The sequence below is a fragment of the Diceros bicornis genome, chromosome 4 (genome assembly GCF_020826845.1).
Source record: "Diceros bicornis minor isolate mBicDic1 chromosome 4, mDicBic1.mat.cur, whole genome shotgun sequence".
NCBI classification, from domain to species: domain Eukaryota; kingdom Metazoa; phylum Chordata; class Mammalia; order Perissodactyla; family Rhinocerotidae; genus Diceros; species Diceros bicornis.
In genome coordinates this window covers 101,490,209-101,514,884 of record NC_080743.1, presented here as the reverse complement: position 1 = coordinate 101,514,884, position 24,676 = coordinate 101,490,209, and the positions used below count along the sequence as shown (strand labels likewise).

The 24,676-nt window shown below is 52.3% G+C and overlaps 1 protein-coding gene across 11 annotated transcripts in view; it reads right to left on the bottom strand.

The window, feature by feature from the left end:
* Positions 1-24,676, bottom strand: part of PLEKHA6 (pleckstrin homology domain containing A6) — a 134,625-nt gene that overhangs the window by 19,259 nt on the left and 90,690 nt on the right. For 7 of the 11 annotated variants that reach the window (XR_009219885.1, XM_058540269.1, XM_058540270.1 and 4 more), the window contains 9 exons: positions 20,235-20,315; positions 19,437-19,551; positions 14,473-14,577; positions 13,752-13,824; positions 10,662-10,762; positions 7,144-7,346; positions 5,229-5,711; positions 3,515-4,031; positions 2,951-3,037 (listed from right to left, as the gene is read on the bottom strand). Coding sequence is in view for 10 of the 11 variants with exons in the window: in XM_058540269.1 (XP_058396252.1) it covers positions 2,951-3,037; positions 3,515-4,031; positions 5,229-5,711; positions 7,144-7,346; positions 10,662-10,762; positions 13,752-13,824; positions 14,473-14,577; positions 19,437-19,551; positions 20,235-20,315 (1,765 nt within the window). In the remaining variant the exon portion in view is untranslated. Of the gene's footprint in view, positions 1-2,950; positions 3,038-3,514; positions 4,032-5,228; positions 5,712-7,143; positions 7,347-7,801; positions 9,202-10,661; positions 10,763-13,751; positions 13,825-14,472; positions 14,578-19,436; positions 19,552-20,234; positions 20,316-24,676 lie in introns of those variants that run through there. The other 4 variants (XM_058540272.1, XM_058540274.1, XM_058540275.1 and 1 more) reach the window with 4 other exon arrangements.

The following is a 24,676-nucleotide window of genomic DNA, read 5'->3' as shown; positions in this document are numbered from 1 at the left end:
ATGGATGTTAGCTCAGGGCTGATCTTCCTCACAAAAAAAAAAAAAAAACAGAATATTACCCTTCATCTAGGAGGATGTCCGCTGAAAGGTTACTTCTGAAGCCCCCAGCCTAAAGGCTTAGCCCCTCTGTGAAGCCAGAAGCCCCCAGGAAGGAATGCTTGGCACTGTGGAAGGGCCACAGGGAGGACGCCCTGCCCAGTGGGCCGGAGGGAACCGAGCCCGGCCCCTCACTACTCCCAGTGCTGCAGACCCTGCTTCCCAGCCCTGGTCTGCGTGACATCCCAGGACTCGTCCCCACATGGACCAGAATGCTCATGGCGTGGACACGACGCGCTGCTTCTGGAATGAAAATACAATGTCCTTGAAGGCCGGCAACTGTCCCTGCTGATAAAAATACAGCTATCAGTGCTTCCCAGTGCCCAGGGTCTTCTATGAGGACGATCTCACTGAGATACCGAGGCCCTGTGAGATGACAGGTGACATGGCACACGGATTATGACTACAACCACCACCAGTCACAGGTATAGCCTCTGATTTCAGGTTTTCCGTTCTTTCTGCAACTTTAAGAGCATAAAATCATCCCGATGAGGTTTGACCCCAGCTTCTTCACATATTAGATGTTTCCTCAGCTGTAAACGGGGTCAAAAGCTCGGAGTCACATTCCAAGCTCTGCCGTTTACTGGCTGTGTGTACTTGGCACATCATTTAACTTCTCTGGGTTTTCATTTCATCAGCTATAAAATGGGGATAATAACAGTACCCACCTTGCAGTGTTGTTATAAAGATTAAACGAGTTAGGATCTGTAAGGTGCTTAAAATAGTAGGGGGCACAGAGGAAGCACCCGGTTATGGTATCTGCCACCATTATTATTATTATTATTATTATTATTATTATTATTGCCATCATTATTTCCACCCCCCCAGCTGCCTTCACAAGACAATGTGGTGTATGCCCAGTCCCCTATGACATGTAGCACAGATCTGAACACAAGAGTCTGTGCTCATATCAATGCACAGCATATTGACCCCCCCGCCTGTCTAAACCCAGCGACCTCAAAAGGCAAGGCAGCCAACAGTCAGAACCAGGAGCCAGGAGCCCAGGCAGCCAGTCGCTTCCATCTCATAGGAACACTCACTGCCCCTTCAGGATGCTCATCTGTAAAACCAGGTTGATACCACTGCTTCTGTTTACTATACCGCATTCTCAGGAAAACACGAGCAAAAGAAAGTATGCAAAAGAAAGTTGTGGAGGAAGTAACAAATATACTGAATTAATATAACTTTTTAAATCATCCTAGGGCAGGTCTGTAGTCCTCAGTTTACAAATTACGAAGTTTACCAATGACCTGTGGAATACAACTGGATAATTTCCCAGATGCAGGCTGAACTGAGTCCCTAGCATTTTAGGCCAAGCACAGAGCTCCTCCTACAGTCTATGCTACTCTCTCCAGCAAAAATGCAAATTCCCGCTTGTGCCGGCCTGGGGCAGTTCCATCTGCTGAACAAACAGGAGATGCATTAATTATTCATGTGGTCATTTATTATTCTGCTTTCCCTAGGAAATCCCCAGCTGCCCTAAAGGGCTTTGAAGAGAAGGGGTGTGAAGGCGCAAAGCAAAATATAAGCCCCTTTGTTGTGTCCTGGTTGTGGCAACAAAGGTTGTCAAATGGATGAAGATGAGGAGGTGGGAGGAGTGGGAGGCGCAGGGAGGGAGGGGATGGCAAGGGGCACCAGCTCTGCCTACCTGCTGATCCAAATACTCTAGGTTTCTTTGCAACTGAAGGTCTAAAAGTTCATCCTACCCGGAGCCCGAGGCCCAACGGCAACACAAACAAACAGGAACAGGACAAAAGAAAACAATAAAAAGGAAGCAAAGCAGTTAAGAGTTAGCTGGGCAGGACCAAGAGAGGCCTCTCTCTGCCCTGGAGGAGTTCTGGGGAGGGAGGGGTGAGGGAGGTCGCCCACTGGACACGCCCAGCCCAGCGAGAGGAGGCAAGCACTGGGCCCCAGCTGAGGCTCCTAGGTCTGCCTGGCCCTCCCCCGGGAGAGGGAAGCACCCACAGCAGCAATCTAGTCAGCACTTCCTAGCAGCTCTTTCTTAGTTTTCTGGAAACACCCATTGTTTCTGGATGGGTGTATTTGCTGTGTGCCGAGGCTACAGAGTTTGGACACTGGCAGAGCAGAATGAGAGACGGGGAAGGAGGAGCAGCAGTTCCCCTACCCCCGGCCCTCCCCCTTCCCCTCCTCCCCGGCCTGTCAAGCCCTGCCCACCCTGGCCTCTTAGGGCTATGGAGGCAGAGGGGTCAGCAACAGGCCTGGGGGACAAGGATTCCGTCTGTTGGTTCCAATAGTGTCCCCACCCCCTACCCCCACCCCCTGCTCCCTGGAGTATCTGCATCTAGTTCTCCAGGTTGAGGGGAAAATTCTCAGAAGAACAAATTCCAGAAGGAGATACAAGTAGAAAGGGGAGAGAAAAGGAGAGACACAACATGGAAAATCTTTTCTTAATCCCGCCACTTGTCTCTTTCTCCAAAAGTAGCGTATCAGGCAAGGACAAACTTGGAGCAAAATGCTCTGGGGTGACAGGGGGAGGCTAGAAGATCATGCCTGTCGTGGGAGCTTCAGCCTGACTTTTCTTCCCAGCCCACTACCTAAGCCCCATCCAGGCCCCTCCGCACGCTGGAGAGGGTTGTTCTGAGGTCAAGAGGACTGGGAAGTTACATGCTGCCAGATCTCGTCCCTGCTCCTCTGCCCTGTGTCAGAGAGGAACAGGGGTAGCTGGCACCAAATTCTGTATTGGGGCTAGAGGCCTAGTCAGGAGGGAGGAGGTATCCAGAGGCTGCTAAAAGCCAGATGGGCCAGGCATTGAGCACAGAGCATCCCTGGTCTGCCCTAGTTTGCCCGCACCCTGGGAGGAGAGGTGGGGGAGTGGAGTGGAGAGAGGACGTACCATCTTATCGTGGACCGTAGGGGATGGCGGGTAGTTGTAGGGGAACAGTCCTGCAGGGACTGGCCGCCTGTCTCCCAGGTAATCATACTGGAAGAGAAAGGGGATTGGAGAGGTGAGGGGGTCCAAATGGGACACAGACTTCCCCACCAACTGAAGTTCAAGGTTAGGGATGTTTGTATCCTGTCCCAGACCAGATTCCAAACTAAAATGAACAGCATTTGTCCCCTGCAATATCCTTGCAACGATCTGTCCAGGTCCTCAAGACTTGAAAAGACAGAACCTTGTCTGCCCTCTTATATAGAACTAGGGTTCCTGGCACAACCTGGGGACGGGCGCAGAGAGCCATGTTCCCACTCAGTGGGCAAAGCAAACCCCTCAAGGCAGCTCTCCTGTGGACGGATCACAGGGCCACTGGCTCCCCAGGCAGCATCGCTGGTCCTGCCCACACACAGCGCAGTGACCTTGTGTCCCAGATGCCCCACACCTCCACCTCTTCTCAGCAGGTATCTCAGGCTTCTGGGAGACCTCAGGGGGTGAGGAAGGAGGGGCAGGCTAGTGGCTCACCTTGGGGGAGCTGATGGATCGCCTCATCACATAGGCAGTGGGGTCAGCATAGATGTCCTCACTGCGAGGTGGCAGCCGCTCAAAACGGGCACTGGGTGAGCGGACTGGGGAGTAAATGCGGGCGCGGCTGTAGGAGCCCTGGCTGGGCGAGCGGGGCACGGAGTGCGAACGGGGCTGCAAGGACAGGTGGCGCAGGGAGCCGGAGGCGGCATCCAGCTCGTCATAATAGGCGGGCTGCCGGGAGGGGCTGGGGATCCAGATGGTGCCCTCCTGCCGCCCATAGCCAGCAGGCTCCTTCCACTCGTGCAGCTGGAAGGTGGGGCCGCCTCCGTTGCGGAAGGCCTGGCGCTTGTCCTCCAGGGCCCAGGGAGGGCTGATTCGACCGTAGGCCGGCATTGAGCAGATGCTGTCCGGCCGCACCCCTGGTGGGTAGTACTGGTAATCGTCAGAGTACTGGGAGGAATAGGGGCCGTAATACTCGGGGACCCTGCGGGTCATGGGGTAGAACCTAGAGGGACTGAGAGAGAGAGGATGCTGTAAGGAAGCCAGACAAAATGGGCGCGTCCCCACACGGCTGGTGCCCCAGCCCCACCTCCACATCCTCCAGCCTAGAGTGGGTTTGACTAAGTGAAGGTGCCCAGGCTGGCCTTGGGAGCACACAGATTGGCCACTGCCCAGGTGCTGAGGCATGTTTCCAGAGGTGCAGGGAAAGACCTGTCCTCAAAGCTCCCTCCCTCAACCAGCTCCAAGGCCGGCCAGAAATTCCATCATTCAGAGCTTCCATCTTTGTCTTTTTAAAATGAAATACCCCTGGGGAAGAACTTTAAGCCTATTAGCCAACTCTATCTCAGCATGAACCAATTTATCAGGTCCTCTCCAGAGAGAAGAACAGCAGAAAGAGTCGAGTGTACCAGGCACCTGGAGGAGGGACAAAGGGCGGCTTCCGTGATCTTAGGATCTTGTCAAGGACGGAGGCAGTAGGTTCCTGAGACTCCTCCTGAATGAGGCTCAGGCAGGTGCCCCAGGCATCAGACCAGCCTCAAACAGCCCTCCTGAGGCTGTTACCTGCATCCTGGGAGCTGCCCAGGCCTGGGAAGGAGCCGCAGCCCCACTTGCCCCACTGATGAACGCTATCAGGCCCAATGTCTTCAAATATTGAAAGCCAGTCACTAGGTAAAGGAGTCAATTGGTCTAGAGGGCAGAACTCGGATCAGTGAGCAGCAACATTTTGTTTCTTTCCTTTTTTTAAAACTGTATAAAATAATGCCTTTCAAACAATTAGAGCCACTCAAAAACAGAGTGTGTTGGCTTGGTGGTTAGTGAGTCTTGTGTTGGTAGAAACACTGGAACAGAGGATGTTGTAAGAGGGTCCGAAGCTTGGGGAGGTCTGACTGGAACAACACTAAGGCCCCTCCCTATGACCACCAGCCCATTTCTCAGCGTCCCTTTGGAGAGGCGCTGGGTGTTCCGTCCCTTCCTCTGAAGGAGGGCGACAGAGAGAGCAAGAATCAGGAACAGGGGTCAAACTCTACAGATGGAGCCCTGAGGCAGGAAAGGATTTGGGCAAGCTGGGAATGCTGGGCTTTTCTTGGTTTCCCAACTCAGCCTGGCTTCCGGAAGGTTTCTAACAGGGGTGCCTCAAATGTTACTACCCCAGCCCCAGCCCCTAGCCGGAATACCATCCTGGCCCCACCCCTGCCCCCCACTGCCTCACCTCCGAAGGTCTTCAGGTGGGGGCACCCCTCGGCGCAGGTTCACCCACTGCTGAAGCTGGTTCATGGAGCTCTTGCGCTGGGCGATTTTGTCGGGGTTGGCGCGTTGAGGGAAGCTCCGCCGATGTCCCCCACTCTCTGAGTCCTGAGGCGGGAAAGCTGTGCTCCCTGGCCGGCTTGGGGAGCTATACTGCCAGCCATTGGGCTGGGCAGGCCGCTCCCCACGCCCTGGGACCCTTGAGCCCTCGGGATATGGGCTGCCCGGCTCTGAGGCTGGCTCTGGTCCAGGCTGGAGGCCATTGGCTTTCACCAAAGGCTCACTCTTGACATCGGGCCTCTCCGGCCTCCTCTCTGCCTTCTCGCAGCCTCGGCCATCACCCTCCCCTCGAGTCTTGGCCTCTGGTTCAGGCTTGGGGAGGCTGTTGGGGGGTGGCTGGTGGTGGTGTTTGCTGGGTGGGATGTTCTCTGAGTCTGGCTTCTCATGGCTGCAGGATGCCAAGGGAGACGCTGTAAGTGACTCCAGCCCAGCATGGAGTTGGGCAGGGGTGGTAGACTGGGAAGGAGGAATGGAGTGGAGAAGGATGGGCAGGAAGGTAGCGATGGAAACAGGACTCAACAAATGACAATTCCGTTTCCTCAATCTCACTGTTTTATCTTCCAGCCTGAGCAATTATCATAAAACATAACCCAATCCTGCCTACACACCACGTGCTCACTCTGCCCTCCAGGTCGTCATGGGTCACTCTCCGCTCCCCTCTGTGGACCTGCCTTGAGCCCAGCCTTTAAGCTGTGACCAAGAATAATCTCACCAGACCTGGGCTCCTCTGTAGTCTGTCCAGGGTGTGTACTCTCCCAAGTTAATAGCAACCGTCTTTGATGCCCCAGCTACAGGTCACCCTCTCTCCTATGGAAAGTTACTCAATTCCATGAGTCTTGGCTCCTCAACGGCAGGAGGGTATGACAATACCACCCCTCACAGGACAGGACTGCCGTGAGACCAAACACAACAGAGGCTGTGGCCTCAGACTTCAGAGGCAGAGAAACATGCTCATTCCCTTCTCCAAAGCAAGCTTCTCCAGGACTGACTTCTGCTAGAACAGAAGCTCCCTGAGCAGGAGCCTGTCAGACTTTCCTCCTCTGTGTCCCCAGCACCTGGCACAGTGCCTGACATGCTTATGTATACGGTAAATACTTATGAGATGAAGGCCTGAACTTCGGGAAGTATGCCTCTTGGTTGAAGCAGATTTGGAATCTTGCGACAGTGTTCTCCCGATAGCTTCCCAAATACAACATATTCAAGCATCCTTGTCGGGACACTGTTGTAAACATGTCTACGACTCGTGACTAGACTTGGAGTCTATGTTCTAGATCCCCGTGAACATCCAACTTGGATTCAATACCCAGTTCAAGTAGAGACAGGTGCTGAGACTGGATGACTGCCACATACTGAGTGTTACCACACACCCAGCATCCTACATATACTACTCAGTCCTCACACAACCCTGTGAGGTAGCAGTATAATTGCTGTCTTTGAGGAGAGGAAACTCGGGTTCAGAGAGGTTAAACAACTCACACTGAGGTCACATTGTGGGCAAGTGACCAAGTTGGGATTTGAACCTGAGCCTACCTTCCTCCAAAGGCTGTGTGCTTAACATGCACAGCTGAGAAAAACAAGCCAATGACCCTGGTTTTGGGCTTCTGGCCAGGCCCCGATGGAACCTGGCTTCTCTCTTGGCCTCTACCAACTCAGAGAGAAGAGGAGGTGGTGGTCAGGGGAGGAGAGAAGAAAGGCTCGGAAATCACCAGCCAGGCACCCTTCATGTTCTCAGAGGTTCAGACGGCACAGGGTTGGGTACTTCCTCGCACCTCCTCTTTCTCTAGTGCTTCCCAGTCCAAGCCCAGTACCCAGGCACTCACTTGTGACGCACGGCTTGGGGCACCGACTTCTGGGCTGGGGGGATCTGTACTCGGGCAGCCTCCCCCATGGCCTGAATCCAGGCTTCCTGTTCCTCAGGGCTCTCGGCACTGAAGAAGTAGGTGCGGACGCCGGCGTGCTCAGCCTGTGGGGAGAGGCATTGCGTGGAACTGGCCCTGGCCTCGTCCACCCAGCACACAGTCACCTGCAGGGAGAAGACACCCACACCCACAGAACGAGTGGTCAGCCAGGCTGTTCCTTGACTTGCAGCTCTTCTCCCCACATGGAGCTCAGGAACAAGGTGAAGAGGATGGGCCACAGCTCTCAAGTGCTCCAGCTAGTACCCAGGTATCTGCCTCAGCTTGCTCTGCAGACACCAGTAGGCACCCCAAGAGCCAGGAAGCTTACCTGACCCATCGGAGGTGATTATAAGCAGGGAGGACAATTACCACACCCGCTCTCCTATCAAATTCCATCTTTGATTTGAAGGGCAATTACACAATGTCTGGGCGGGATGCCCCCCCGGCCCCCGGGCACATGCCAATCTCGACCCCAGCTTGGCTTCTAAGAAGCTGGCACTGTCTCTTCCATGCACAGAGACAGCCAGGCCTCTATCTCCGTGGGCATGCAAGGGGCATGCAGAAAGTCAGAGCACACTACCTAGTTGGCGGCCGCAAACAGGCACGGCAGGCGGGAACCCAGAAGAGAGCTCCTGTCCAGAGGAGGGGTCCTCACACGGTCAGAAGGAGGAGAAGCAGAGAACAGGTCAACCAAACACCAGAGGGAGAGATAGAAGACGACATGGCAGGAATGTTGAGGAGCAGAAGTGGGGAGCTATTGAGACTGTCCCCCTCGGTGTCACCAATAGGACGACAGCACCCAGCAATGCCCAGTTCAGCCCATAAGATGGGGAGCAAAGAGCTTGCACCAACTGATTTTGGGCTGGTGGTGGAGAGAAGTCAGGGCCTCCCAGTGCTACTTCCAGCTCTGTTCTGACCAGTTCTGCAACTGCAAACAGCTTGTGATTTTCCTCTCTCCTTCATTGACACGTCTGTTTAATGGGGGAAACTCAAAGTTCTTAAGCCACAAGGAAAAGATGCTCCAGAGTAGACTCGTTCTGGGACCTCAGCATACACCCCAGGTGAGATCTTCAATCTCCCAGAATAGCAGGCAGCCTTGTTTATCCCACTCAACATGAGACATCCACAAGTGATTAAGAACCTCACCTTGGCCTCTGACCCCTAGGTGCTAAAACCTGGGTCTCTGGGGGTTGGAAGGACAGAAGACAGGGCCCCTCTGACCACACCCCAGGGCTCTCCTAAGCAGCGTCAAATCCACAGCCTCCAAGTGCTTTCCCAGGAGACCTTCACCCCACCGCAGCACCTCTCCCCAGCACGTGACTTCTCTCTGACAGGAGCCATTACCCAGTGAGCATGCGTCCTACTTCTCTAGGGGCGGCCATGGGCCTCCTTCCTCTGGATCCTGCCAGTCCCCACTCCAGCAGGGGCCCAGCATGTGGACTGAGGCATGGAGGTGCTGACGAAAAGCCAGTGACGCTGTAAGAAGGCAACTGCACAGTGCCATGGAGACCAGGGGCCCAGGCAAGCCCTCGGGTGGAGAACACAAGGTTAGCGTAGAGGAGGGAGGCACAGGCAGGACTCATGGGAGTGTCCGGGGGCAGGTGGGCACGGGCAGCAAATGAATGAATTTGCTAAGCACCTATGAGCATCCTATGTGTGCAGAGCTCCTCTGTAGGCACCAGTCACAAGGAAAGCAAAGCCATGCTCTCTGCACTTGAGGAGCTCATGGGACACGGGAGAGAGCAAAGGCACAGGCACAACTGCCTGTGACAGGGAAGGCAGAGGGCCTGGGAAGACAGGGCGCTTGAGGGCGAGCAGAGGAATCATCAGCTGGCACATGAAAGGGGGCCAGAGAACTGAGGGAGGAGCCCCAGGGGGCGGGTTAGGAAGAGGTTAAGGCTTCAGCAGGAGGCTGGGCAGGGACAGCACCTGCTCATTATTAGCCATCCAAGCATTTGGCCTGGTGGCCATCGCGGGACAAGCCTCCCATCTGTCTCAGCCTTCCTCCCTTCCCCGGGGAAGGGCCACTGAATGGCCACAGTGGTAACCTTGGCGGGCCTCTGAGCACAGCCCTCATAGTTGGGTTTTCAAGAGCCAGTGTGCTCCCCGGTGGAGGGGAAGGAGGAGTGCGCTTCAGGGCACAAAAGGAGAGCTGGGGCTTACAGCGGGTGGGTGTCAGTCCCTCGGGAAGGTGATCTGTCGCCTGATGGCAGCACAGCTCCGAACCGGAGTGTGCATGTGTCTCTGCACAGGTCTGAAGGAGAGGGTGAGCCAGGCTGTTGAACTGTGTGAGTGGACGTGTGCATTGTGTACAGCAGGACTGTTTGCTGTTGGTTAAACAGCCTGTTCCTATTTCCCCAGCTAGAACCCGGCTCCCTGGAGCCAGAGTTTTATTATCGTTCATTCACATCTCTCTCAGACAGGTCCCTTGGAGGCTAGAAACTAATTATGTGCCACAGAAGTCCCTCCTTGTTACCCGGAGCAGCACCTGTGTATACTGCCCACCTCTTTTCTGTGGCCCGGTGACCAGAGGTTGAAGGACACCAAGGGGCAGAGTCTCTGAGGCCCTGTGAGCTCGGACCCTGGCCTGGTGGGACCTGCAGGTCCTACTGTTTAACACCATAGCCTTAGGTTTTCAGGGTCTTGGACGGCAATTCTCAACTGGGGGAGACGGGGCTTTGTTCTAAGAAGATGCATGGTCGATATCATAATTTTATATTTGGAAAATAGAAGGGAACCTATGGTCTTTGCATCATAAAGTATAAAAAGGGTATGAGATTTTTATCATTTTTAATGGGTCATGAATTTTTAAATGTGGAAAAACCCTGGCCTAGGATGAGCCAGCTGCAGGCACGTCTGATGGGTGAATCCCCCAGGGGCTCCGAGGACACGGAGCCCAGCAGGCAGGTAAGGCCCATCTTCTCGCAACTTGTTCTTTCAAACTGGCGTCTATGTGAGGTTTGCCTCTCTTGATTGTCGTGAAACTCAACTCCTAATTTTCTCTAGAGATTGAAATTTGAGTAAGCTTCAATTTCAAACTGGGGGTCCAGTTTCCCAGGCCCAAGGTGGGGAGGAAGCCTTTCCAGAAGGGATCTCAGAACCCCACCAGCCCGCAGCTCTGCCTCTGTTGCGAGGGATTTCCCAAGCGCCAGGTGCCAGGCAGAGGGTCCACTGGCTCAGGACATAGGTATTTCTCCCCCAGAATTTACCACTAAAGCACATCTCTGCTGGCCCAGCCTGGAGAGAATGACCCACCCGATGCCCGAGAAAAGAGGAGGGGGTCCCGGCATAGCCTCACCTTAGCCTTACAACAGCCTGCTCCTTCCAGCATCACACTTGGGGTTCCTCAGGGCAGTGGCCCTGGATCCTTCTCCACTCCCGTCTGCTCCAGAAGAGCAGGCCGCCGCCCCCTCCCACCTGGAACAGGAAGGCCAACTGACCTTAAAGGTGTGTTTTCGGCTGATGTTGTCTGATGGCTGCACGGCAGCCACTCGAAAGCTCAGGAGGGGTATGCTGCCCAGGATGCTCTCCTCCTTCTCATCTGCCAGGAAAACAGAGGCACAGGTGAGATGTGTGTGCACGTGTGTGCATGTGCAGGGGGAGGGGAGGGGAGGGTGTCAGCCCTATTATGACAAATATTTGTTGCTCATCTACTGTTTGTCAGGCACTCAGGGCCACCGCACACAACCACACAGGTGTGCTCTGCATGATGCCGAGAGGCACGGTCCTCTGGTGTGGGGCGCTGGCGAACGTGGCGGCCCTGCCGACCCTGTTCTAGACACTGGGTCTACAGAGGTGAATGAGGGAGCAGCAGCCCCACCTCAGGGAGCCTACATTCAGTACACAGCAAACACACACATTCGTAGTCTGAACCCAAGAAGCTTGCACTTGCAACTGCTCTCCTATCTACAGAGCCTCTCCAAGCAAGACAAGTCCAGCAGGGACACATGGAATGGAGTAATAATGGACAGGGCGTGGCAGAGTGGATGGCTCCTCCAGGTAACCGTTTCTAAGGTTCTCCCAGGCACCCGGCAGCTGGCTTTGTCCTCACCTGATGTAGACCCTCCCCTTCACGGTCCGTGTCTACACAGGAAGACATGCCCCTGCACGGCCTGCTGGCCCTCTGCTCCCTGGATCAGGCTAACAATCAGGCTGTTATAATTCATCCTGCATCTCCAAAAGAGCCTGATGGATTAACGAGTCAAGTCCCCAGCTGTCAGCAAGAGGCCGGAAAGGGCAGGGGTGCTCTGTGGGACAGGTGGAGGCCACTATGAGGCTACGGCAAGACCCTCCTTACTTCCCAGGGATAGCTCTTTATTCCCTGGGCTGGGGACTGTGTAAAACCCTCAGTTGGAGTTCAGGAGAAATCCCTTAGGGGTTACAAACTCGACTGGCTCCCCTTCTCCTCCTCCTCATCACCTGCAGAAGATACTTGGCCCAAGGTCCAGCTCCTGTGCAGACTTCAGCATGGTGCCCAGAGATATGGCTAAGTTGAAGGAGCAGGAGGGACCTGGGGCTGGGACCCAGGGCTTCTTCAGAAAAGCAGAGGCTGTCATCCCCTGGAGGAGATGGGCCCCTGCCTGGTAAAGGCCAAGCCAGTGTTTAGAGGGTCTTCTGAGACCATCTCTTGGTGGATAGTGAGCCCCATCACAGTGCCCCTTGATTTTACAGCTTTTTCAGGTTCTACCCTCACACCAGTCCCCAAGTCTCTCCTCTGCAGAGATCCTGGCTTTCCTCCCGTTTCTCACACTCTGGCCCAGTGCAGCCCTGTATCCCAGGGCCCAGCCTAGGCAGACTCTTCTTCCCCAATCTTTGGGTCTCCTCTGTGACTGGCCCCTGCAACTGCAGCCCCTTCCTGATTTCTCTCCTCTGGGTTCAGGTGGCAGCCACTCAGGGCACAAGGACAGCAGCGTTCTGGAGGGTCACTGGGTACAACCTTTGTTTGCCAAAGTTAATGATTCACTGAATTGCTCCCAAGAGGCCCAGAGAAATCAGGAGTCTGCCATTCCCAGGGCATGGAGGAAAAGGAAACAGCCTCTCCTGCTAAAATCATTTTACCCTCTCTCTTCTTAGCACCCATGCCTATTTCCTTGCACTGCATCAGTGTGACAGGACCATCACTGTCATCAGTCCTCACTAGTTCCCTTTGTGCCCTCCTTGACACAATGTCGCTGTATATACAGTTGGCCCTCCGTATCCGAGGGCTCTGCATCCGCGGATTCAACCAAGAGCCGATCAAAAGGCCGACATGGTTGCGTCTGTACTGAACATGTACAGACTGTTTTTTCTTGTCATTATTCCCTAAACAATACAGTATAACAACTATTCACTTAGCATTTACATTGAATTAGGTAGTATAAGTAATCTAGAGAGGATTGAAAGTACACAGGAGGACGTGCGTAGGTTATATGCAAACACTACGCCATTTTATATAAGGGATTGAGCATTGCGGATGTTGGTATGTGTGGGAATCCTGGAACCAAACCCCCGGATACCGAGGGATGACTGTATTTTCCTTTTTTTTTCATTTCGAGGAAGATCAGCCCTGAGCTAACATCCATGCCAATCCTCCTCTTTTTGCTGAGGAAGACCGGCTCTGAGCAAACATCTATTGCCAATCCTCCTCCTTTTTTTCCCCAAAGCCCCAGCAGATAGTTGTATGTCATAGTTGCACATCCTTCTAGTTGCTATATGTGGGACGCGGCCTCAGCATGGCCGGAGAAGCGGTGCATCGGTGTGCGCCCGGGATCCGAACCCAGGCCACCGGTAGCAGAGCGCACACTTAACCGCTAAGCCACGGGGCCAGCCCCTAGGGATGACTGTACTTTAAAAATAACTTCCTAGAGGCTGCTGTACCAAAGTTATCAGATCTTTGCCCTCCTTTGTTTTGTTTGAGTGAGTAGGGAGGGAGTGTGGAATGGGCAGAGAGGGTAGAAGCTGGGGATGTGTGTTCTTCTTCGTTGACAGAGCACCTACTGTGTGCCATGCACCGCTTTAGGGGCTGCAGACACAGCAGTGCACACAACTGACAAAACTGCTGCAGCACGGATGGGACCGTACACACCGGTGTGCAGCCAGAAGACGAACACACAAGCTCCAGTCGGTAGGTGACCTGCTGGGAGTGACTGGGTCCCTTCTTCTCCCTCTTCCTTTTTCTCCCTCCTCCCCCAGGACTTTGGCATCTGTCATTGACTGTCTCCTTCTCCCAGGGTATCATGAACCAGGGCCCAGAACTCTGCCTGAAACCTGGCAGGCCCTCAGTGATACAGTAGAATGTGAAGTGAGATAGTGAGCGTGTGTGTGTCTGTGTGAATGAGAGACTGTGTGAGTGACTAAGCGTGTAACTGAGTGTGTGTGAGTGACTGAGTGTGTGAGTATGTGAGGACATGAGCTTTGTCTTTATCTCACTGTCATGCCCACTGGTGCTGGAGACCACAGTGGGAAAATCTGCACCCCCACAATGTCCATCCAAAGCAATGCCCAGTGATCTGGCAGAACAAGAAAGAGTGTGGGCCCAGGAACGAGCTCACCTTTATAGTAGAAGAGGCAGCGATCCACCAGGACGAACCAGCGCTTGTTCCACTGCTTGACCCCAGAGCTGGCCTGCAGGGCACACGGAGAGAAAGACAGGAGGGGCTGTGAGCTGGGCGGTGGGAAGCAGGGGTGGATGCAGTGGAAAGGTGCTGCACTAATTATAAGGACCTCCTAACAAGTGGCAGCAACCCCCTTGAGACCTCAGATGCAGAGAACTGACATTAGATTATTGCCTGTGACCTTCCTGTTCTGTCATTCTTGTGTCTCAGTGCCTCCCCCAGGAAGATAAAAGGGAAAAAAGAAGAGCCAGAATGTAAGCAGAAGACAGGCAGGGATAGTGGCAAGGTCAATCTGGGGAGAACTGGTGGACCCCTAGAACCCACCCCTCCCGTAGCAAGAGGGACCTGCTGAGAATGAGCCAGTGAGTTGCTCCCATTGGGTTGGTGACCCAGCATATTTCAAAGTCATTGCATCTACCCATCAAGAGATCTGGCTGGGTTCCCACATTTGACACTAATTTTTCTGTGTGATTTTGGGAAGATACTCACCTTCTCTGAGCCTTTATAAAATCAGGAGATTCATTCACAGAGATATACCAAAAAAGGGCATGGAAGGACGTACCAAAATACACACGGGCTCATGTAAATACAGAGGAATTACAGTGCTATAAGGAGAAAGCAGTGGTTATGGTGGGCAGAATGGCAGAGGAGGCCTCACCTGTTTGAAGAGCCAGCCCGCCTTGGTGACAGGGGCATTGGGGTTCCGCTTCATGGAGTGTGAGCGCTTGCCAAAAGCGATGGCCTTGCGGGATGTTCGGGTTGCCTAGGCAGACAGAGAAGCTGGCCTAACTCGCTCCCTCTCCTCCTTTCTGCCCAATCTGCAAGGGGAGCTACCTTTGGTGGGAGCTATATCTCTCCAGGGTTACCCCTGGGGTGTCCTCACGCCCAGAGGCCCAGGTGTGAATCTTGGATCTGCTACTAACTCGAGGGCATGGCCTTTCAATTCTTTGGCTCTTTTTCTTATCTCTAAAATGGGGCTCAAGATCATAGTCTTACCTGTCTCACAGCAGTGTGGGGTTTTTTGTGTTTTTTGAGGGAAAAGTAAGATTTTTCATTTCATTCCTGGCCTATCATTTTTTTTTACTGCCCTGACTCCCTACTTCTTTTATAATGCTTTCTGGAACCCTTCAACTGCAAGTAAATTCTGACATCATCATCATCTCAGAGTCCTGTTCATTCCTGAATGTCCAACACACCACAGAGCAGGGAGGACACATGGATGTTCTCCTAGCTCCTAATGCCACGTGGACACTGTCAGTCTTCCACATTCTGGCAACAATCTCTCTTGAAGCACCACTGATCTTCCACTGCTCAGCCCTTTTCATCACTATCAGCTTCTAGATCATTCTTTCACAGTCGAAGGATTTTAATATCAGTCACCCTCTTCATTCTAAGTCTTGCCATCACTGTGGCATTGTTCTTCAGGATGATGCATCCAGTGCCGTAATTTTATACTACCTTGATGTCCTCAACTCCAAAATCCTCCCCTTCACCCCAGCAACTCACTCCCATGGCTACACCTCAGACCTGGTCAGCACCCAAGCCCCTTCACTGCTAACATCTTCAATTCTAATATTCCCATTTTATGATCACAACATTCCATCCTTTGGTCTTTGTCACTCTGTTACTCAACTACACCAGCTTTTCTACTCCACTGGGATCCCCAGCTCCTCGATCCTTCCCTTTTTTCCTGGATCCATCAGCTACCTCCTGGTTTTGGTTATTTCCCTACAAAGCCTAGTTCCCTGGTGGAGTAGATCAACTGACTCTCAAACACCCCATCATCTTTCTGCTTCATCTTCTCTAAAACTCAAAATCCCAGATTAGTCCAACTATCCACCCTCCCTGCACTCACAGCCAGATCATGGTGCTGCTGGAGAAAAATCACACTGCAGGACAGACGAGGCCACCGCAGACCCACGGTCCCCAACCCCAGCTGGGCTCGGCCCCAGATGGCAACTCCACTGCACACCCTCCCAGTTCTCCCAAGCCCTGCAACCTTGCCCTCTGCCCTCCCCACAGTGGACCTGGTCCCTCCTCCACAGAGAAAACTGAGGTTTTCAGACACACACTTCCTCAATTTTACACCCTTTCACCTAGAAAATTACTGCCTGTACCCTTATCTTTGTCTCTTTCCCTCCAATTTCAAAAGAAGAGGAGCTGCCCTCCTCTCCAAGGCTAACACGTCTGACCCGCCATCTCTGAGACTTTGCTCCATCAATAGATAATCTCCTCTTTAGTCTGTCTTCAACTTTTCCTTCTCCACTGGCTTCTCCTCAGCAAACATGTGGCACAGGTCTCTCTTAAAGCATCTGTCTCTGTCTCTCTCTGTCTCTCACACACACTCCCGACACACCTGAATGCCCCTTTAACCATACATCTACTGCCCACTGTCAGGTAATATCTTCCCTCTCTTCCCTCTCTCTCTCTTCAGGGACAGGCTACTGGGAACAGTCCCGACTTCCTCTCCTCGCATTTACTCCTAGACCTCCTCCACCACTTTTCTGAAATGGGTCTTGCAACGTCATTGAATTAAGGCTGCTCAGTCCTTGACCATTCTAAAGCATTGGACCGTATTAACCTTTCTGTCCTTCCTGAAACTCATCTTGTGGTTTCTGTGACAGTATTCTTCCTTTTCAACACCCCTTCTGTGGCCCCACCTTCTCAATCTCCACCTCTACTCTAAGTGTTGATGGACCTCTAACAAACTTTTTTTATTTGTTTTTCTCATTATACATTGTGCCCACGTATCTCATCTATACCCACTGCCTCAACTGCCAGCAATATGCTGAAAATTCCCTAATCTCTGTCTCTCTCCTAGCCCCAGTCCATTCTGTAACTGGTTGTCCGACCAGGATTAAATAAGTACAAAGCCAAACTCATCCTCTTTCTAACCAAACCTGTTCTTCAGTATTTCTCATTTTAGTGAATGGTACTATAATCCACCTAGTTGCCCAAACCAGCACTCTGAACTGCCTCACACTGTTCCTTCCTTCCTCTATTCCTTTATACAATCATTTAGGCAGGGCTGACCTCTCTATCTTCCTAATAGCTCTTAAATCTGTTCTTTCCTCTCAAATTCTACTGTTGTTGCCTCCCAGGTTGTCATCTCTTCCTGCTGTTCACCCTCTGCAATGAACTAAGGTTATCTTTCTAAAACACAACATAATCACATCACTCTCTTGCTTAAAATTTCTTACCGCCTCTCATCACTTAGAAGAGAATTCAAATTCTTCAGCACACACAAGAACGGGTCTGTAAGATCTGGCTGGGCCCATAACCCACCTCCTGGCCCTCTATCAGACAGGCCGTGCCCTGGTCATGCCAGACTCCTGGCGGTTCTCTCCTACCCCCTAGGCCTCTGCCCACCTTGCTCTCCCATGGGGGTGGGGGAGCCTGATCTCCCTTGTCCACCAACAAATCCCAACTCATCCTTTAAAGCCTAGTGCAGGGCCCCCCTACTCCATGAAACCTCCCTGATCCCCTAGAGCAGTTAGCTCCTCCTTCCTCTCTGGACATTTTTATAGTCTAAAACTTGTCATACTGTGATAAAATGTTGGCCTTCCATCTCCTTCACTAGACTGGGAGCTCTTTTCAGGGGGGAGCTTTTGTTTTATTCATCTCTTTATCACCAGAGCCTAGCCAGGTGTACAGCTATAATAAGCACTCAGTAAATACTTGTAGAAGGAAGGAAAAAAGAAATTGGAGTTTATTATAAAGTACCCACCAAACTGGGAAATAAATTTTCTGAACTTTGCTAGTAAAAATCCACATATAATGGCTGAGATGAGTCATCTGAAGAAGTCATCCACCACCCTAAGAATATGCAAATCCCTAAATCTTTTCCTCTACTCTCAGTCCATCATCTGTCCGAGTTTCCCTTCCTTCCAGTAGTTCACTCCTTCAGCCATTCTCCTCCAACCCTTCAATACTCCAGCCTCTTTATCTTTCTGCCACAGCTTCCCAGCAACCTCCCGCTTAGGTCAATGCCCCCACCTGCTGTCCCTGCTTTCACAGCCAGGCTATGAGCATTGCTGGAGGAAAACCACACACGCCTGGGGACTGGAGCCACACAGATTCAGTCTATGACCTCAGATGACGCTGTGACATTATCGGGCAGCATTTCCTACGTCACTAGTTGACTGCTGTTCCTGTTCTCTAAGCCTCCCAATGCCTCTCCACCCACCCCACTCCTCTCAGCAGAAAACCCTACCTCCTACTTCCCTACAAAAGTCGAGGACATCAGGTGGGGATGTCTTTAACTTCCTAGACCCCACCCCAGCCCCACATACCTTTCCTATGCAGTCTCAGGAAGAGCACCCCCTCCCTACCTGGCCCCTGACTGCTCCTGTCTGCACAGAAGGTGGCTCACTGGCTACCCTCTGTCTCCTGAACCTCTCTAGCTACTGGGTTATTCCCCTCCTGCCTCCAATAAAACAAAAAGCACAAAGAAAACCTCCCTCCATCTTGCATATCTTCTATCTTCCACCCCCACCCCCACCCCCATCCCTCATTTTCCCTAACAGTCAAATTTCTTTAAAAATATTTTTTTGAAACATTTCAGAAAAGTAGGGAATAAATCACCACTACGTGTTGGTATGTTTCCCTAATAAAACATGACAAATAGAGCTGAAACACCCCTTGAGGCCCTCCCCAACCTCATTACCTTTTCTTCCTCCCTAGAGGCAACCCACTGACCCAAAATTAGTCAGCCTGTCCGTGGTTATATGCTCGTACTGCAAATTTATCTATAAAAGTGTGATGTTGCTTTTCATGTTGGTACATTTTACACAAATGATACATTTTTCATATTCTGCAACTTGCTTTTTACTCAACATTATGTTTTTAAGATTTACCCTTGCTAATCATATAGCTCCGGTCCATTTTAATTTTTGGAGAGTCCTCCATTGTATGGCTATACCACCATTCATTGTCTAGTTTCTCAGAAGAAAGTTTCTGCTCTTCATTGTTTCTACCTCTCCCATCTCCTCTTTCACCCCCTCCAGCTTGTCTTCTCCCTCATCGCACCACTGGAACTGCCCCTGTTGGGTCTCCAGTCACCACAGCGTTGCTAAACCCCATAGACACTTTCAGCACTTATCTTACTCGACCTCTGGGCAGCATTCTTCTCTGGAGTACCTCTTCCTCCTGAGGATCTCTTCCTTCCTCCTCCCTTTCTGAGCTCTCAACTGCCATGTCCTTCATGAGTTATTTTTCTTTGGCTGTCTCCCTAAATCAGTGGTTCTCAATGAGGGCAGGGCAAATTTGTCCCACAGGGGACATTTGATGATGTCTGGACACATTTTTGGTTGTCACAGGGTGGGTGCTACTGGCAGCTAGTGGGCAGAGGCCAGGGATGCTGCTCAACATTCTACAATGAAAAGATAGTCCCACACCACAAAGAATTATCCAGCCCCAAACACTAATAGTGCCGAGGTTGAGAACCCCTGGCCTAGATGTGGGTCTTCTACAAGGTTCTTGTCTGAGCCCTCTTCCCTTCCCCCTCTTCACTCCTCCTGCATCACCTCCCCTGCTCTTTGAAGCCTGCAGAAACAGCCGTGCCGGCTAATATACATTTCCTCTGATTCCTGCCCAACAGCTGGCCTTGGGGGCTGGACTCACCCGGATGCTGGGAGGCTCTGGAGGGACCTCAGACACCATGTTGTGGTTGGATCCGTCACTGTTGGTGGTAGCTGGGCGTTTCCCACCTGCTTTATTGGACATGTCCAAGGCCGATCTGATTTCAAGTTGACCAGAAGGGAGAAAGAGACTAGTCAGAACCAAGAAACAATGGAGACTACTCATCCCTTTTCTGCATGCCACGGCCCATTGTTCCAGCAGCAGCCACAATCAGATCCCCTAATGCATGAAGAGGTCATCTCAGTGGCTCCCTCAGCTCTTCTGAGACTATATACCAGTAATCCTGGACATTTTCTCCTTTCTCTCCTGCAAATTTATTTAAAAAATCTAGACCCTAGGACTCAGGGACTTCTTTCCCTTCTAATTTAAAAGATACAATGGCCCAGCTGACTACAAGATTCATTTAATTATTTTTTTTTCTTCATTCACTGAGCCAAGATTAATAGAGGAATTAGCATTGGCTTTCATGGTTACATCAGATTCCCTCACCACTCTTGCCAAGGCCCCTGATATGCCAACCTCAGACCTGTCTCAGTCCTTTAGCTCAACCTATGGGAAGGACCAACCTGAGATCTGCTAGAGTCCGGGAAAAGTGGATGAGGTGTCAAGCCAGATGGGTATCAGAAGCTTCCAGTCCTCATAACTGAGGTGAGTGACCCTAAATCCCTTCTGCTCTGCCCCTCCCCCACCCCATTCCTTCCCTTTCCCAGCTGCAAAGTGGCAGTGGGACGGTGGTGGTTAAGGTTGGAAAGGCCAAGCAGCAAGTGGTGGCAGACATACGTTTTCAAGTCAAATTTTTTGTTTTCCTCTGGGACCTGGCCAGTCACTGGGTGTACAAATGTGTTCCGTCTTTCATTGTGGCTGTAGAGGCAAAAAAGAGAGAGAAGTTGTGGTCAAGATGAAGGCAGAGACATAAACCAAAGGGTAGACGGGCCCTGGGCAGTGACAGGGATGGGTGACCACAGGGGAGCTGATCCTTCTGTCCTCCAGTGGGATCTAGGAGAGGCAAGAGGGAGGACTGGGCTGTAGAAGCAGCAGCTCCAGGCAGCTGGGGGTGGAGAAGACACCTTTCACTAGTGAGTGTTAACTACTTCCTAGAGATCCCTGAGGCTGGAAACAGCCGGACTTAACCCTCTCAGTGGTCATCCTGGGCGTGTATGTGGCTAGGGTGGGGAGGGGACTCCATAGTCAAGATTTCACGTGTGGGAGGTTCTCTCCCAGGGACAACTACCAGTGCTCCACATAAAAACTGCTCACTCATTATTTGCTGAAAGAATTCTCTGGTGACCTTGGACTCCTTCCTCTCCTGCTTTATGTTCCATCTCTTTTTTTAAACGGAATGAGAGATACAGAAACTCCGTTCTTGAGCTTGGGCTGGGACCCATCCACACTCTGAGTCCGGGGTCTCCCGTCTAAGGGCTACGTGATGTAACCAAGACCTCAGGAGATGTCAGGCATTGAGGTTAGTGCTGGCACAACAGTCAGATCTAATCAAGGGATGCTGTGGGCCAGGAGTGGGGTGGGGTGTTGTGAGGACAGCCTGCGGGAAGCAGTGGGGAGCATGGGCCAGGGGTAAGGTCTATGCAGAGGCAGATGGGGAGCAGTCTTGTGGATGCTCCTTTGGAAAGTCCTGCCGTGGCTCTTCTGGCTGACCGAATGTCAGATAGTTCCCTGGTGGCTCTCTGGGAAGGTGGGGAGGAAGGGCAGCAGATAGAGCTGGTGCAGTGGGTTTCAGCCACAAACGGCAGCCATTTGAGATAGATTCTGCAAGCAGGGGACCACCTGGCAAGAATGTTGTAGGAGATTCAAGCATCCAGGCAGTGGGGGGCTGGAATAGTTTTAAGGTCCTCTTTACCCATCCTTCTTGAGAGAGACTGCGAGAGCCCAGAGCAGGCTCAGTCGACCCCAATAAGCAGGCACTTGGACAGAGCCTGCTGAGTCTGCACTGAGCTTGGGGGTCCTAACACTGGGCCACAGGTGCACTCCCATAGCAAAGAGCTGGTGGTCTGCTTGGCAAGCAGCAGATCAGCTAGCGCCAGAGGAAAGAGATCTTAGCTCTGTCCCTTCAGCTGCATGAGAGAAGTAAAATAACTTTTTGGAGAGCCTCTTTCAATAGCCCAGGACACATCCCAGCCCTTGGGCTGTCTGCTGAAGCTAAAGATAATATCAAAGGGTGTTGTTTTTTTTGTGTGTGAGGAAGATCAGCCCTGAGCTAACATCCATGCCAATCCTCCTCTTTTTGCTGAGGAAGACCAGCCCTGAGCTAACATCTATTGCCAATCCTCCTCCTTTTTCTCCCCCAAGCCCCAGTAGGTAGTTGTATGTCATAGTTGCACATCCTTCTAGTTGCTGTATGTGGGACGCGGTCTCAGCATGGCCGGACAAGCGGTGCGTCGGTGTGCGCCCGGGATCTGAACCCGGGCCCCCGTAGTGGAGCGCGTGCACTTAACCGCTAAGCCAAGGGGCCGGCCCCTCAAAGGGTGTTTTTCCATTTTCCAAACCAGTTATGTTCAGATCGAACCCAAAGACACGTAGGATAGCAGCACAGCGAGAGGTGGCTACAGCCTACGTGGAAATCTGGGTTTTGCAGCCTGGGCTTGCCGACCAGGACCCTAAATCTGGCCAGCGTCCACCAGGCCTGGGTTCTAACTCTTAGCACACTGATAACCCACTCGCCACTTCTCAAACTTTATTCCCTTCTCCCTCCCAGGTCCAACAAGGATGCTCTCCTCAACTTAACTGCAGGGGATCTTTACAAGGAAGAGTGGCTGTTTCTACTCACCCTCATCCCTGGCTCTGCCCCACCTAGGGGTCTGGGGGGCAGGCAGGCAGTGACAACCAAGGTTCCTGAGGTGCCAAGGTCTCTGCTTTTCCCAGTGGCACAGAGCACCTGTCCCCCACCCTCCAGTCCTCTTCTACTCTACATGTTCCCTGAGCTAACTCTGCAGGCACTGGTATAGACACACACACACACAGAAGCATACACACAGTCTGCTGTCAGCAGGCGCAGGTCTTTCAGGGTCCAGTGAATTTCTCCCTGCCCCAGACTCTCCTACAAATGACGTCCTCTCTCCATCCTGGCGCTACCAATTTCAAAATAGCCTCCCCTTCACAAGCACTGCAATGCAGCAACCATTGACCTAACTACTCTTCCTTCTCCAGGTCACGTCAGGCAGGCCCCTCACTCTGAAGCCTGGGATCCAATGAGCTGCTAACTCAGCCTGCTCTCACTTAACTTGGTCCACTGTCCATTGAAGAAATTCCTACCTGACCCGTCGATCAGCCCGAAACTTCAACATCTTTTTGGCAGCTCTGTCCCTCGTTTGGCAGCCTCAGAGGACCCGCCAGCCACCCTGCTCCTACCATCCCTCTGAGAAGTAAGTCCTCCGGTCCTGCTCGCGGTGCCGGGGCCGAACTCCAGGGTGAGCGGGGCTGGCACTGCTGCTTCCCCCTCCTCCTGGCTCCGGCACCAGGGAAGGGGGAGGGGCACTCCCTGGGTGGTAGTAGGGGGTACCCAGGTGCCCTAGGGGGTCTGTGGCTTCCCAGCATTCAGCGGAATGCCACCCGTTAGAGTGCTAGAAGCAGAATAAGCGAGCAGGGGATGAGATCCTCTCAGCTCAGGTCCCGAAGGAGAAAATGCTGAAACGGAGAGATAGGCGTGCACAGAGCAGGTGTACAACTTGAAGGTAGTCTGACCTCGCTGAGCCAAGGACACGGAGTAGCTGGGTGGCAAGGAGTCTGGGGCTGCGCTCCCATCTGCACAGCAGAAACTCACGCCAGCCCCACCTGCAGGAAGACAGTCCTCCTTGCCTCCTCGACTCCCAGCCAGAACACAGGCCCTTGGGCTGCAATCAACCTTCTTCTCAGAGACCCTTCCACTCCTGTGGGCACAAGGGTTAAATGCAGCTCCAGATTCACCTGCTGTTGTTGCTGCTGCTGTGACTGAATCAGTCTCCTCTCTCCTCTCTCCGCCTGCCCAGCCTTCTTCTGTCCAGACAGGAGCGTCACGAAGGAGCCTCCTCTGCCGCGTCCCCTGCATGCTCTTTCGGACACAGCCCCAGCTTGCTCGCCCTCCGCTTGGGGTAGTCCAGCCGAGGAGGAGCAGGTGGAGCACATGGGCGTGGGTGCTGTGGAGCCAAAGGTGGTGGCAAGGACTCGCTTCTTCACTCTGGTGAAATTGAAGGAAAGCTTCCTCCCAGAGCTTGTGAGGGAGAGGGCAGCAAAGGGGACTCAGAGGGAGCCACCGTGTGTTTATTTCTGAAAATATTCCCAGATGCGATATGATAAATTCCAGCTGGCAACTGTCAGATCTGCTCAGGGGCAAGGAGGTTTGCATCGTCGTTAATTCCCCTGAATTCTCCAGAGGCCGAAGATGGTCAAATCTCCCCTTTTCCTTGAGTCTTCCATGTCTGAGGGCCCTTGAACCGCAAGGGCCTTCTGAAGGTCATTTCTTCCATCCCCCGCCTCCAGGCAAACGCGCTTTCTGATCAGTCTCATTAATTGCCTGGGTGGTTTGTAAAGAGTTCTAGCAAAGGAAGCTCCAGACCCCCTGTTACCTTACACTGCTGAGATGTTCTTTTCTCATATCAAATTCCAGTTCCTCTGGCTTTCAATATTATTCCATTTTTGTCTTCAGATGACAGAATCCTTTCTGACCAACGCGGTTCTTTTTAGCAGCACCAGGCATTTTGTTGACATCATAGTCTATTGTTATGGCAATTCTGTGATGTCACAACACACACTGAACGGGAGGGCTAATCTAATTTTTGGATTGAGGACAGAACTCCGTCAGAGAACAATGCAATCAGTGGATGGAAAAGCAAATGGATGACATTATTATTGAACCATGATGAGACAAGCTGGCCAGCTATAGCAGGGTTCAACAGCTGCTGACATTTAGGCAACTCACCATAAATCCAAAAGGCCAATAGACTCAGCCATTTAGTGGTACTTTTGCAAATGCTTTACCCTGGTGACAAGAGGCTCCTGTTTCCAGACCCCACCACTCAGTGTCCCTAATCCAGTCACTTGAGCCCTGCGATGGTCATGGAGAGGTGGGCCCTCCCTGAGGTCCGCCTGAGGTCTCTGCCTGTGCACATTGAGTGCCCAACAGACATTTGCTGAACAAATGAGTGAATAAATGAAGGAACAAAAGAAACTCTCCATGCTCTGATTTCATCTTTAACTGCCTGCATTTGGAGTTTGACATTCTATTACCAAGG